The 15624-nt window shown below is 40.1% G+C and overlaps 1 protein-coding gene across 1 annotated transcript in view; it reads right to left on the reverse strand.

The window, feature by feature from the left end:
* Positions 1-2400: 2400 nt before the first annotated feature.
* Positions 2401-15624, reverse strand: part of LOC126481134 (uncharacterized) — a 177319-nt gene continuing 164095 nt past the window's right edge. The window contains exon 9 of the mRNA XM_050104688.1: positions 2401-2873. Within this exon, the coding sequence (XP_049960645.1) occupies positions 2479-2873 (395 nt within the window). The 3' untranslated portion in view covers positions 2401-2478. The remainder of the gene's footprint in view (positions 2874-15624) is intronic.

Below are 15624 nucleotides of genomic sequence, written 5' to 3' on the forward strand. Positions count from 1 at the left end.
CTCCCTTCCTGTCGCAACCACCTCTTGCCCCCATGACGCGCTGTTGTTCGCAGTCTGGCCTCAGTAGCCAATGACAGTGCTTATGTGTGTGAGAGTTGTGTTTGTGTGAATGTGTGTGTATGTTGTCTAATTCAGAAGAAGGTTTTTTGGCCTAAAGCCTACTTGTTTAGCAGTCCTTTTGTTGTGACTGTCTGTGACTCAACATCTCCCAATATGGTGAGTACGCAGACATCTTCATCACTAAATTCCATGTTCTTCTGTTGAGTGTGCAGTTAATAGTAACTGATGCAAAACTGATTCATATTTTTTGCATGTGGGATAGTTACAATTCTACAAGATAATTCTTACAATAAAGTAAACACAGCAATCAGCCACCGTTAATAACCTACACTACTATCTCTATACTACTATATTAAGGCAAGTTGTAGTTTAACATTGTTACCAAAAATCTTGAATAATTCTCACATTTTTATTATATACTGTAGAAGTAGAAAAGATTGTCAGCAATAATACATTCTTCACTGTTTTATGTCAAATTTTTAGATGATACTGTAATAAACAATAGGGCTGACAAAGGCTATATATATTTTAATATACACAATATATAAACACATATGTAATATGCAATGGGGAAACGTTGTACCAAAAATCTTGAAAAGTTCTTTATTGATTTACTTCAGATTGTTACACGATACTCTGATGAACATTGGAGACAGGCCATACATTTTTATAATATAAATATATATGCGACACACAAGGGGGAAACATTGCTATCAAAAATCTTGAAAAGTTCTTGACTGATTTACTTCAAATTTTTACACAATACTCTAATGAACATAGTCTATAGAATGCACATGAGCTACATATTTTTTAAACAATGTACAAGTATTCAGTTAAAACTGACTCCAATTAAGAAAATCCTGTGCTGTGCTCTGATGTGCAAAGGAGCTTCCTCATAGTCAGAGAAATGGTTTCTCCCATATATTTCTTTCCCATTACATTCATTTTTAAAAAACTGTATGTACAATAATTTGTAATTTTGTTTTCTTCCTCGCAATCTTGGTTTTCACAGAAAACAGAAAGTTCTGAGTATGGCTTATTGGCTTACAATTAGCATTGTACTAGGGAACACAGACTTACAGTAACAATACACAAGGCTCCAGGTAGGGGAAGAAGAGAAGAGAGAGGGGGAATGAGAAGATGGACAAAGAGAAGTGAGAGCAGGAGATGGAGAGAGAGATGGACAAGAGGAGACAGAGAAAGAGTGAAGGAGGAGGTGATGGACAGAGAGAAGGGAGAGGAGGAGGAGATGCACCAAGAGAGGATGGGAGGAAATGGATAGAGAGAGGGAAGAGAAGTAGATTGGAATGTGTATCCAACTTCCATATGTATTTAGCAATTGCAAAGCACTGCCGGGTTCATTAGTGCTATATATTTGTAAAAGTTGCGAACTGACAGGTTTATCATCATAAGGCTCTTCACATTAGAATTCTGTATAGTTTATGCTGCATGTAGTATGAAATGTATGGAATTTTAAATGTGAACAACTGTATGATGATAAATGTGTCAGTTCAAAACTGATCAAGTGCCATTTGTTCCAAATTAACAGTGGCTGGTTTTACTTTACTGTAAGAATTAATCTCACTATGACCATTTTCAAGAAAATAGCAGTTATGATTCTCTCTCCAATTCCTCACAAACAATATTAGTTTAGCACCTGTCATCTCGTTGTGCAAGTCAGTAGATATACTTTTCACATACATGAGAAACCACAATAGTAAAAATGTATTATTCCAGAAAGAGAGAGGATGTAAATCAGATCCAGAATGAGGAATATGTAACTACTTCTGATACGGTCCCTTCAAATGTTGCAAACACTTCAATACGTGTGGTTTTTCAGCAGTCACTTGTGAATGTTCAGTGCCCCTATCATATATATTATTTCGTAGTTTTAAGTCTTGATTGGAAAGATAGTCTTCACTGCAGTGATCAATATAATAAATGACTAAGCCAATCACTAAATTCAAACGCAATTTGTTTTCCATTTATTGAGTAAGTGCATCACTGAGAACACTTCCTTATTAAAATAGGACTGACAATTGTGACAACTGTTAAATTTAATTGCAATAGAAGGAGACATAGGGGAGAAAATATAGTTGAGAGGTTATTTATGGCCTTTAAAGCCAATAAAACAAGCAGCCTTTACACAGAATTTAGTGGTTAACACAAAACATATACATCAGAAAGTGAAACAGCAAACAGTTTTGTATTTTCAAGTGAGTGATCAATGGGTAAATAGTGTATCAACTTTATCAATTAAAATAATAATTTTAAATTTGTTTTTATTTTTTCAAAATTTTAAAATTTTATTTTGTAGCTGCAAATGCAGTTTGTACTTTAGTGGCGCAAGCTATGAAATAATTTATAACAAATAAACTTTATCAATAGATTCCACAGTTTTAAATATCCCTTCACATACTATTCATTATCTGAAACGTGTGTTACAAAATCAACAGGTGGTGAATATCCCTCATATCTAAGTTCTTCATCTTCAGTTGATCTACTTGTTTCCTGATTGATTGGTGTATGCACTTGTGAAGACTGATTTCCACCTTCATCATCCAAGAGGCTGATCTCATCTTTAATTGAGATACTTAATTCCTGCTTGATTGGTACAGGTAAATGACAAGAGGCTTGTGAAGTTTGACTTTCCACAAGGATATCAGCACTGTCACAACTTTCGTCAGAGCATTGTACTTGGTTTTGTACACAACATAATGATGTCACATGAGATATCTGTAAAAATGGCTCAGTTCTACTGTTTTCATTGTTCACAGATGAAATATTTCCAGCATAAGACTGAAGGCGGCATGCTGGAAGAAAGAAGAAGAAACATTATTTTTCTTCATTATCCTATAATATCAAAAAAACAATAAAGAATGGATTGGCAGATTCCTCTAATCTTACAGCCAAACAAATAAAGGAAAAGACGCGTCCACAGGATATTTCTCAGTAATGTTCTGCATGATACAAGTAACAACCACCTTGCAACTTTTTATGTGTACCTAAAACACAGACGTGACCATATAAACAATCTCCTAACAATAAAAGCAGCCTGGTAACATTTCAGTACGTGACTTGCATTCCAATGCATATAAATTCAATACATGGTTCAGTATTGCGTTCAACTGCACTGATGCAGCAGGCACACAAAACAATGAGTAGAGAGCATTCATTCACACACTGTTTTCCATAAATCCCACAATGAAGAGGAGCCTTTAGGAGTGTGGAGTGAGTCAAGTTACACATTAACAGCCAGAATCATAGGAAGAAGCAGGCTACTTCTGTGAAGAAATTATAACTAATGCTAATCTGATCATACTCACAATTATGAGAACTATTACTAGATTACTGTAGTCATGTATATAAGGAGAAAAACAACCACTTTGGGAGGAAAAACTATTGCTCCATTTTTTAAACTAGTCAGCTGCTGTATTTATCTAAAGTGCCAAACAAATCCTTTACTTCATACAGACTACAATCAGATGCCTATACACAGGCAGGATCTAGATCTACCTAATATGAACATTAAAACAATGGAAAGTCCAGGATGGAATAACAACAATATGAAACGGATAGATTCTGTTTACCACATCATAGCGGTGCTGACACATACAGTAAAAGAGACTGCTAAACATTTAAGCTTTCAGATAAAAATGTACTCCCCAAAAAAGCACGCACCCACACACACACTGCTGTTTTGTGTGTGTGTTTTCCACAACTGTGCATTGTGACAATATATATTTATTATATATATACACTCCTGGAAATGGAAAAAAGAACACATTGACACCGGTGTGTCAGACCCACCATACTTGCTCCGGACACTGCGAGAGGGCTGTACAAGCAATGATCACACGCACGGCACAGCGGACACACCAGGAACCGCGGTGTTGGCCGTCGAATGGCGCTAGCTGCGCAGCATTTGTGCACCGCCGCCGTCAGTGTCAGCCAGTTTGCCGTGGCATACGGAGCTCCATCGCAGTCTTTAACACTGGTAGCATGCCGCGACAGCGTGGACGTGAACCGTATGTGCAGTTGACGGACTTTGAGCGAGGGCGTATAGTGGGCATGCGGGAGGCCGGGTGAACGTACCGCCGAATTGCTCAACACGTGGGGCGTGAGGGCTCCACAGTACATCGATGTTGTCGCCAGTGGTCGGCGGAAGGTGCACGTGCCCGTCGACCTGGGACCGGACCGCAGCGACGCACGGATGCACGCCAAGACTGTAGGATCCTACGCAGTGCCGTAGGGGACCGCACCGCCACTACCCAGCAAATTAGGGACACTGTTGCTCCTGGGGTATCGGCGAGGACCATTCGCAACCGTCTCCATGAAGCTGGGCTACGGTCCCGCACACCGTTAGGCCGTCTTCCGCTCACGCCCCAACATCGTGCAGCCCGCCTCCAGTGGTGTCGCGACAGGCGTGAATGGAGGGACGAATGGAGACGTGTCGTCTTCAGCGATGAGAGTCGCTTCTGCCTTGGTGCCAATGATGGTCGTATGCGTGTTTGGCGCCGTGCAGGTGAGCGCCACAATCAGGACTGCATACGACCGAGGCACACAGGGCCAACACCCGGCATCATGGTGTGGGGAGCGATCTCCTACACTGGCCGTACACCACTGGTGATCGTCGAGGGGACACTGAATAGTGCACGGTACATCCAAACCGTCATCGAACCCATCGTTCTACCATTCCTAGACCGGCAAGGGAACTTGCTGTTCCAACAGGACAATGCACGTCCGCATGTATCCCGTGCCACCCAACGTGCTCTAGAAGGTGTAAGTCAACTACCCTGGCCAGCAAGATCTCCGGATCTGTCCCCCATTGAGCATGTTTGGGACTGGATGAAGCGTCGTCTCATGCGGTCTGCACGTCCAGCACGAACGCTGGTCCAACTGAGGCGCCAGGTGGAAATGGCATGGCAAGCCGTTCCACAGGACTACATCCAGCATCTGTACGATCGTCTCCATGGGAGAATAGCAGCCTGCATTGCTGCGAAAGGTGGATATACACTGTACTAGTGCCGACATTGTGCATGCTCTGTTGCCTGTGTCTATGTGCCTGTGGTTCTGTCAGTGTGATCATGTGATGTATCTGACCCCAGGAATGTGTCAATAAAGTTTCCCCTTCCTGGGACAATGAATTCACGGTGTTCTTATTTCAATTTCCAGGAGTGTATATATTAGATATTATTTAAGATGAACAACTAAATGAAAAATACATTAGGTTTAGTTGTGTTCACTACCCAAGTATGAGGGGCGTTTGTAAATTCTGTGCAAAAATAAAAACTATTTATGTGTTTGGGAGTAAACCTTTTTTATTTTTCAACTTAGTCTCCTTTTAGACTTCTACACTTCGTCCAACACTGTTCTAATTTGTTGATCCCTTCTGAATAATAGGAATTGTCCAAGTCTGCAAGATAGCTATTAGTTGCTGCAATCACCTCATCATTTGAATAAAATCTTTGTCCCATCAGCCATTTCTTCAAATTGGAGAACAAATAGTAGTCCGAGGGAGCCAAGTTTGGAGATTAGGGGGGATGTGAAATGAGTTGGAATCCTATTTCCATTAATTTTGCAACCACAACTGCTGAGGTGTGCGCTAGTGCATTGTCGTGATGGAAAAGGACTTTTCTGCGGTCCAATTGCCAGTGTTTTTCTTGCAGCTCGGTTTTCAAACGGTCGGTCCAATAACTTTGAATAATATGCACCTGTAATAGTTTTACCCTTATCCAGATAGTCAATGAGGATAATAACGTTGAATAATATGCACGTGTAATACTGGTAGTTTTACCCTTATCCAGATAGTCGATGAGCATGATCCCTTTTGAATCCCAAAAGACAGTCACCATAACCTTTCCGGCCTTTTTTGGTGCAGATTCTCCCTTGGTAACCAATTGTTTTGATTGTTGTTTGGTCTCAGGAGTATAGTAATGTATCCATGATTCAACCACAGTGACGAAACGATGCTGAAAATCCTGCGGATTCTTCCTCAACAGCTGCAAACCATCCTTGCAAAACTTCACACAAATCCATTTTTGGTCAAGCGTGAGCAATCGCAGAACCCATCTTGCAGATAGCTTTCTCATGTCCAAATGTTTATGCAAAATATTACTTACCCGTTCATTCGAGATGCCTACAGCACTATCAATCTCATGCACCTCAACTTTTGAGTCATCCATCACCATATCATGGATTTAATCAATGATTTCTGGAGTTGTAATCTCCACAGGGCGTCCTGAACATTCAGCATCACTTGTGCCCATATAGCCATTCCGAAAATTTTGAAACCACTGATAAATTGTTCTAATCAAAGGTGCAGAGTTACCATAATGTTCATCAAACTTCTCTTTTGCCTCCTGAGGCGTTTTGCCTTTCATAAAGTAATGTTTATTCACCACACAAAACTCTTTTTCGTCCATTTTCTGACAGTCACTCAACTTTCTTGATTCACACGAATGCCACACACAAAGAAATAGACCAATATGGCTAAAACTTGGTGTGTGTTCTTTCCAAAGATGCTACTAATTAAACATGACCTCAGTACGTGCCGGTGGTGCCATTTCTTGGACTTTGCACGGACTTTTCAAACGCCCCTCGTATAATGGGAAAAGAAACTTTAATGTGAAATACGATATCACTGCAATATTGTTTTCTCTAAATTGATGAAAAAATTTATAGCTGTTCTTTATAAAGTATTAACTACTACATTTACTATATTTAGTTTTGTTGTCCTTACGAAAACGTTTATGCTATACTTCTAAACTCCAGATACAAAATTAGACTTGTAACTAGTTATTATTTCTGGAAACAGATTTTTACCACTGAAACAAACAAATCTGGCGGTGTTTAAAAATTACAAATTTCACAAGTTTGGACTGGGAAGGATGGGTGTCAACCAAGTGAAGAAAGCTGCAGTTACCAGAGGAAAGGCAGCGCATGTGCAACCTGTAGCTAGAAGTCAAATGAACTATGTTTTCCAAATTCTGCCCGATGCACTCAGCCATTACAGAACCTAAGGCAAGTATACTATCAAGCACTTATTCTAATGCAGGGCTTCCCAAGCTTTTGAGCTGACAGACCCCTTCTTCAGTCGAAAATCCATAGCAGACCCCTAGTCACTCAAGAGCACAGTAACTTTAAATTTCAGAGCGAAACCCATGGGAACTGAAAGATTCTTAATGCAAATGCCATGTTCCCAATGACACGACACCCCCCGAAAGTATCAATAGTCTTTGGTTTAGAGGTGAATGAAAACAACTTGAAACTAACAATCCAATTTGAATTTCCACTGTATCCAGACACCTACTAGTGGATTTACTCCCATTGTTGAACACACTATAGCCTGATTAAAATTACTTGGTAATTGACATTTCACACGTTGCAGCTGCCTTCCTCCAAGAGCAATCAACGTCACGTCCAAACTGTTCGCTGTTGACAAACTATCGCTTGTGGTCTGTTCACTTCCACTGTTTGGCTACTGTTATGTAAGGAGCATGCATATTTCATAACAGTCGTGTGTGTGTGTGTGTGTGTGTGTGTGTGTGTGTGTGTGTGTGTGCGTGTGTGTGTGTGTGTTTGTGGTTTTTCGTGAAATCCGAAGAAAAATGTTCAAATGTATGTAAAATCTATGGGACTTAACTGCTTAGGTCATCAGTCACTAGTCTTACACACTATTAACCTAAGTTTAACTTCCGCTAAGAACAACATGCATGCGCGGGCACGCACACACACACACACACACACACACACACACACACACATGCCCAAGGGAGGACTCGAACCTCCAGTGGGAGCGGCCGCACAATCCACAACAACATGGTGCCTTAGACTGCGCGGCCATTCCGCGCGGTTGTGAAGGAAAGAGGCAGACCCATGATTCGGGATACAAACACATCACGAAAGAAAAGAGGCCAAGGAATTGCCTTTAAAGGACTATTGTGACATCAGTTGTGCAATGTATGGGAATACATTAACCCAGTTTACATGCGTTTCCAAAACCGGATTTCGTAAGCCGATGTCCCAGTTCCGCTTATGGTTGGTCAGGTAAACACTTAAAAATCAATTCTGGAAATCTGCTTTTATAAAGCCATTTTCCAGTTCCACAATCGATTTTCGTGCCCGTGTAAACAGCATGGAAAGTCTAGTTATTTTTACGTCTTTGCGTATCTACTGAACGGCAGCTGTCAGTGCATAGCTAGCAGGTGGTGTTGCAACAGTGTACTGTCAGTTGGTAGCTGGCGACTGGCAGGCGGCGTGGCAACAGTTTAGCCACACTTGACAACTTCAACTACTACTTTGACACTATATCGTGGCAGTCAGCCTCGACTGTAAACAAATTAGGAAAACAAACAAACAGACTTTCTTATTTCTATATAAGAAGACAAAGCATTTCACAGAACGTAAGACTTTTTTTCTCAAAGGAAACAATTCTGGCAGAGGTGGTTTACCTTTAACAAGGTGGCACGTTAAAAGTCCTCATTTGTTTATGCTCACAGCCAGTTGCCACAATATAGTGTCAGAGTAATAGCAAGTAATTGTAATTGAAGTATAGGCAGGCCATACTTTTAACTGAGAGGACGGAATATATTATAAAGAAAAGAAATTAGCTTTAGAGATCATTTTAATTTTCATAACAAAAATATCAATGCCAACAGAATTCAATTAATAATTATTTTGTAAATGATAGATGACAGAAACAAAATTCCTCTAGCGTTATAGTTCAGGCACGTTCACTGAACATCTACGAAGAAAAATGCTTTCTTCTTTACTATAGATGATGTTAAGTCCCATAGTGCTCAGAGCCATTTTTTTACTATAGATGAGCCTGTAGGAATAATAATGGAATCCTAATGTGATGGTTGAGGGTGCTTCTGCTGACACAATTTTGAAAAGTTGTGTCCAATTCTTGACGACTGGAGATGGATGTCTGGTTCCGCACCGTATTTAGTTTTGTGGGCAGCATAGATTGAGAATCTAGATTCACACATGTATGTTGTGGCAAACGAAAGAAGTACATGTTTTGCCTTTTCAACAAGGGGGTAGTATTTCTTGTTATCCAAGTGGATCCAAAAGTGTGAGTAACCGTCAATGTCAAAACTTGATTTCAAGGTAGGGTCTGTGGCAATTTCTATCAACAACTCATATTCATTTGATGATAGAATGTTCAGCTTTTTGGATACAGTAAATGGGTTGACCACCCATTCGTATTTCTGCAGCTTCTCATCTTCAGCTGTCGGGAAATAATGCTCCAACAATGACATCAAGCTTCGGTGATGTTCCAGGATTTGATGAAACAAATTCTTCCCAAGCACCAATGTTTTGTTTTTCAAAAACTCCTTCAGAAGAGGAAAACCCTTGGCCTCCCCCTCCTCGACACTCTCTGCCCAAAAATTGACTTTCCTCTTGAATGCTTGAACTTTGTCAATAGCAGTGACCTTTGTTTCACTTTGCTCTTGGAGTGAAATATTCATTTCGTTAATTTTGGAGAAAATATCTGACAAATAGGCAAGTATACACTGCCAATTTTTGTCGTTAATAAGGTCTGCTAATTTGGTGTTATGGTCCAAAAGGAAAGCTAAGACTTCCAATCTTAATTCGTACAACTGAGAGAGTGCATTCCCACGTGAGAGCCACCTCACTTCTGTGTGGAGAAGCAGGGAACGATGAAGGCTTCCCATATCTTCACACAGTATTGTGAAAAGTCTTTATTTCAACAGCCTTGATTTTATGTAGTTAATGATTTGAATGGATTCGTCTAAAACTTTCTTGAACGAAACAGGCATTTGTTTTGTAGCTAAAGCGTATCTGTGGAGAGCACAATGACCACTGCCGCAATTCTTGGCATTTTCCTTTATTTTCGTTATTGCTCCGACTGTAGGACCTGTCATAGCTTTTGCACCATCTGGGCACACATCTATGCAATTAAGACTATGAAACTTCATTAGTCCTTAAAAAATCATTGAACAGATGGAATATTTCAGCACATGTTGTGTTGGCAGGTAGTGGTCTGAACAATAAGAGGTCCTCCTCAAAACATCCAGAATATTCATAATGGACAAAAGCCAATAAAATTGCTAATCCTGCAACATCAGTGGATCCATCTATCTGCAGAGAAATTGAATTGTGTTGGATGCGAGAAACAAGAGTGTCTTTCACATCATTTGACATGTCAACAATGCGTCTCTTGACAGTATTGTTTGATAATGGCACCGAAGATACAAGCTTTACTGCCTTTTCGTCTAGCATGCACGAAACAATATCACTAACACACGGCTTTATCAGATTTCTGCAATGGTATGAGCTTTGCCTGTTTTTCCCACTCGATAACTAACCAAGAAAGAAGCTTTTAATGAATTTTCATTAATTGTTTTTGCATGAGTTTTCATGCAATTCTGAGAAGCAGCTAGTTCAGCAATCTTCCTTTTGAAAAAATCGATGTCTTTAGCCTGGAAATCCGGGTGAGTACCTTCAAAATGACGGCGCAATTTAACTGGAACCACTGAACTGTTCGGAAGGACTCGCGCACAAATTACACACTGAGCTTTACCCTCCTTTGTCTCCATAAAGCCCATTTCTAAATAGCTTTCGTTGTACTTACGCTTCTTGGTTATTCCACTTCCAAAGGATATTGCAACCAATGGAGTACTTGCAGCGTTTTCATGTAATAAATCCGGCTGTGGAGCTTCTTGTGATTGTTCTTCCTTTGGTCACCCTCCCTTCTCATTCATTTCAACTGGAAACTTCCCTTGTGAAGGCGATGGAGAAACTGCACCCTTCTTCAATGATCCTGACTTCCGACACCGATCCATGTTAGAGGTAATAAACTAGTCAAAAATCAACTTATGAAATAGGTAGTGCACTGACAAACCAAGTTTAACATTTAACGAAGCCTTGGGCCGTATACATGCCAGCAAGTGCTGTGATTGATCGACAAAGCTCACTCCGCGCATGCGTATGAGGTTTCAGCACATCTAGCACCGTGAGACGGCACACAAATGATCCCCGTATTGTTGCAAAACAGTCGCAGAGAAGCCGCATTCTCCGACACTAAACTGTGCATGCATTCTCACTTAGGAACCGCAAAGGCTGCTTGGGAATACGACCTGAAGTAAAAGTACACATGTTTTTCACACACACACACACACACACACAAAAAAAAAAAAAAAAAAAAAAAAAAAAAAAAAAAAAAAAAAAAAAAAAAAGTGATGAATTTGATTTTCACATTTTTATTCAATAATTTTACTCATTATTTTACACCATTTGGTGAAAGGTGGCCGCGGACCCCCTATAAATAGTCGGCGGACCCCTAAGGGGTTGGTAATAAATCACTATGTACAATTTTTTACTTCTTTACGGCTATAAATAGCAACCACTACTGGTGTCCAGCCTATTCTTGATGTAAAGTCTATTCATAATTGAAGATTGCATTGCTATTCACTTCTGGGTAAGCCAGCTTTCTTTTCCTGGTAATACTATGTTTGCATTGCTATTCACTTCTCATTTCAGCTAGCTTTCTGCTCATAGTAGTACTATGTCAACATTATTATTATTAACAACAACAAAAATAAATAATGATGATGATTAATAATAACAATAATACAATGGAAAGCCCAGGATGGTGTGACAACAACAGCTGTGCCACACAGTTGCTAAACAGATGTCCAACACAATGCGCTTCACTTCAATGACTGCTTCACAATCTACACCATCTGGATCCTACCGACCAATACCAGATTTTCAGAGTTGCACAAGTGAGAACTGTCCCTTCAATATAAAATTAGCTAGTCCCTGCCCTCCACTTATCTAACCCCTTCGCTGCTTCCACTCCAGCAAAACACAGCCTTCTATTCCACTGGCACATCCAGTCCTTTCGCCCTTCTTTACTTTTCTCCTTTTCAACCCCCACCCCCCTCTTCACCTCGTTAAAGTTCCTGACTGCACCTAACAGCACTATCCTATCCCCACCATGTCCCTGCACTCCCACAAGCAGCATTACAGCTTCCCCCACCCCCCACACCACCCAGCTATCCATTCCTCCCTCTCCCATGCCACCTCCATACCCTCGCTGCTGGATTGCTGCTTCCGTCAGGCAGAACACAGTCCACTCACAGTGGCTAGAGACAGTTGTCATATGTGTGTGAGTTGTGCTTGTGTGTGAGTGTGTGTGTGTGTGTGTTCCTACTTCAGAAAAAGGTCGCCTTTTGGCAGAAAGCTAAAATGTAAAGCAGTCATTTCCTTGTGTCTGTTGCAACCCTATGTCTCTTCTATATGGTGAATAGCAATCTTTCATATTGTTGTTAATAACAGTAATAATAATAACAATAATAATATGTCATGTGACCTTACCCTGGATACTTGGGCAGTTAACTAACACAATAACGAACTTTTCTCTTTCTTTCTCGCAAAGACAAATGTTGTTCCTCTGATTAATGGTTGGTGAACTACTCATATTTCCGAGCACAGTATGAAATGGCCCATTCTAAGATTTCTCTAAATTAAAATCCCAAAGATGCATGATACTCATAGTTGATGACTCCTGAGGGAATTTCCTGCATGTGGTGCACACTTCACTTACTGAGAGGGACCTATGTGTCTTCACTTAACCGTGTGAGTCAAGAAATACTCATCCACAATAAATGCACACTATTCATAGTCTCTCATTCAAGCCCTCTGCCTACCACCAAGCTTGAGGACTACTATCAGTTCTGAGAATGCTGCTGCAGATTGAATTCTGTGCTTCTGCCATGCAAGTACGGCTACTGGTTTTCACTGCTTCAACCAAAACCTTAATGGAAACGAATCAAGGTGATAGGCAATCCTGGTACTGATACAAGCCATTAGTTGCAGCTAGCTGCACCCAGTGTGTTCAACAGCCACCACCCAAGAGTCTTCCGTCTAATGTTTTGGTGAGATGGCTTGCTATAGCTGTCAGGAACTTAAACAACTGCTTTCCAGCCATCAGCTGTATGCATTATTCTACATTCTTTACCAGTTTCGGCCAAAATAATCATCATCACAGTAAGAAAAACAGTACATCAGATTGATAAGCAGTTCATTTTATCTTAAGAAGAACTGGAAATTCTCGAAGTTACAAGATAACCATGTCGTACGCCATGATTCTAAACAGAGTAAATTTGGCTGCACAATAACACACAACCAAGAACAGAAGAATTAGCATGAGGACCAAGATCAGTCTTCATGTTTCTGTGATATACTCCATCAGCCACCTAACGCCGGAACTCCCAGTAACAAGTATATCCACTCATTGCTTTTGTATGGAATTGGGGAGAAATTTATTTTCAGCAGTGGGCAACACCTCATACCCATTGTGAAAGTGTACTGAGACCACTATGTGGCTGGTGCCCTAATCACTTCCCGTCATAATATTCAATCCTTCCATTGTCTGCCAATCACCATTATGTGAGTATTAACTATCCAAGTCAATCATATTGAAAGACATAAACGGTCAGCAATAGGGAGATGATGTTATACTGACACGTAAGGACATAACTTCATTTTGATGAATGAAATGTTTATCTTAAGAGAGTTTATGTTGCATGGACACACATGAATGAAGACATCACATAAGTAAATGAAGATAATGATGATGTTTGGGATGGGATGCATGATAACATACTTATGAGTGCCAAAATGTGAATTTATAAAATAGCAGTGCGGGTTTGTTAATGTAGAAAGCCATTCAAAATTCTGTTTGGCAAGCTGGCTAGAATCATTCTGTCATGCAAAAATAAACAATGTTCTGTAACAATATGAATTAGATGAGAATCTGTACAAAAATTTATAGAGTACTTGGCATATGATGCGTGATTGCAAAAGTTCCCACACAAATTAGGGACGATCCTCAGACCATAAAAAAAGCATTCTAACAAAATGTGGCATAATGATGTCTGCACACAAACTGAATGGTCCACATTACAAAAAAGACTCTCACATCCAGTAACAGCATTTTACTTTAATGGAACTTAACCTTGCCTCAGTGGCTAGAAGATACACCACTAAGGTTGGTTGGTTGGCTGACTGCCCTCAACACGTTATCTTTCACTTACAGCAACTTACTCTGTCACTGACATTACATGTACCTGAACACAGTATGGTCACTTCATGTAGAACATGGGTTGGCTTGAGGGACACCTTTGGATCACACTGTCAACAAAATGTGGAATGTATCTGTTTCTACAATTTCTGCCTTTAAACTAGATTAAAAATTCATTCTAGTAGTCATTAATGGGAACAAGATAAGTCATAATGTACTTTTGTAAAACCTGTGTTTTCATTACACAGATGAACAAATGATTTCAATGAAAACACCATAGTTTGCATGGAGTGCAATGTATAAAGGCATTTTAACACAAACTATTCTGGGTATTACAGAGATCTTTCTGAATATGCAAAAGTAATGCCAAATGAAATTTTAGTTGGAGAAGTAGCAAACTATTTTTATCAAACAGAGCAAAAATAACCAGATGACAACAAGTTAGTCTTTTTGTCACATACAAATTGTAAACAGGGCCAAATGAAGAAATGTGTGCTTCCTGTGGCCAATTTCACCTGTTCAAACAACAATAAGAATTTTGAAAGTATCAGCATATCTAGTAATAACACTGAGCTAAAAACAGGACACACAACACAATTGGTTTGAACAGTTGAGGAGACAGAACACAATTTGTCCGAAAAGTTGATGCATAAGCATTAATTTGATGGAACCCTTTCACAGCAGCTGCTCTTCCCAAAAGGCTGAAATTTTGAGTTTGTCAGAACTTCTTTAGTCAGAAACTCATAATCAACTCATCTACCCGTCCCTGTGAGTCAAAGTCTCATGGTCCCCATTTACTTTCCCCTCCGCCTATTCTCTGACAGTTCAGATTCTGGGTAAGGCTTGGTTACTAGTGAACAAACAGAAAAGTTTGTCCAACCCTGATGCAGAGGCGGCAGCACGTATAACATCAGTAGGGCTAATGCAGTACTCCTAGCTGCATCTCTTTTCCTATGCTATACTCAGCAGAATAACACCTTTCTTAGCCTCCAAAGGTAAAAGATGTGGACCCCTGGATGGCCTGGAGTGCTTGTTTTTGATGGGAACATGCAACAGGCTGCACTCAAGTATATAGCTTGTATGCATACATGGAATGGTCTCCCTAGATTTCTTGCAACAGGAATGTCAACACACCACACCCCCTTGGAATCTCCATATCACAATGAAGGAAGAGTCCTGAATGTATACAGATCATGCATTTCTGCTTGCAGCTGAAACCCTGCTTGCAGTTGATACCCTCCTTGCATTCATGGAGTGATGAAAATATTTGTCATGGTATAATGCTGTTCTCAGCACAGCTTTCATTGTGTGTTTCAGTCTATTATTAACAACTCCTACCACAAGAAGTGAACAAAGTCTGCATATGCTCCAGATACTTGGTCTCTTCCCGTATGCATGCACATGTTAACAAAAACTAGAGAAAGTACAACTGATCCTTGGCAATTAACAAACCGATGTATGACCCAGATTTTGATATGAAGTAAACAGCTGTTTTCTTGAATAGA

The sequence above is a fragment of the Schistocerca serialis genome, chromosome 1, assembly GCF_023864345.2.
Source record: "Schistocerca serialis cubense isolate TAMUIC-IGC-003099 chromosome 1, iqSchSeri2.2, whole genome shotgun sequence".
Lineage (NCBI taxonomy): Eukaryota > Metazoa > Arthropoda > Insecta > Orthoptera > Acrididae > Schistocerca > Schistocerca serialis.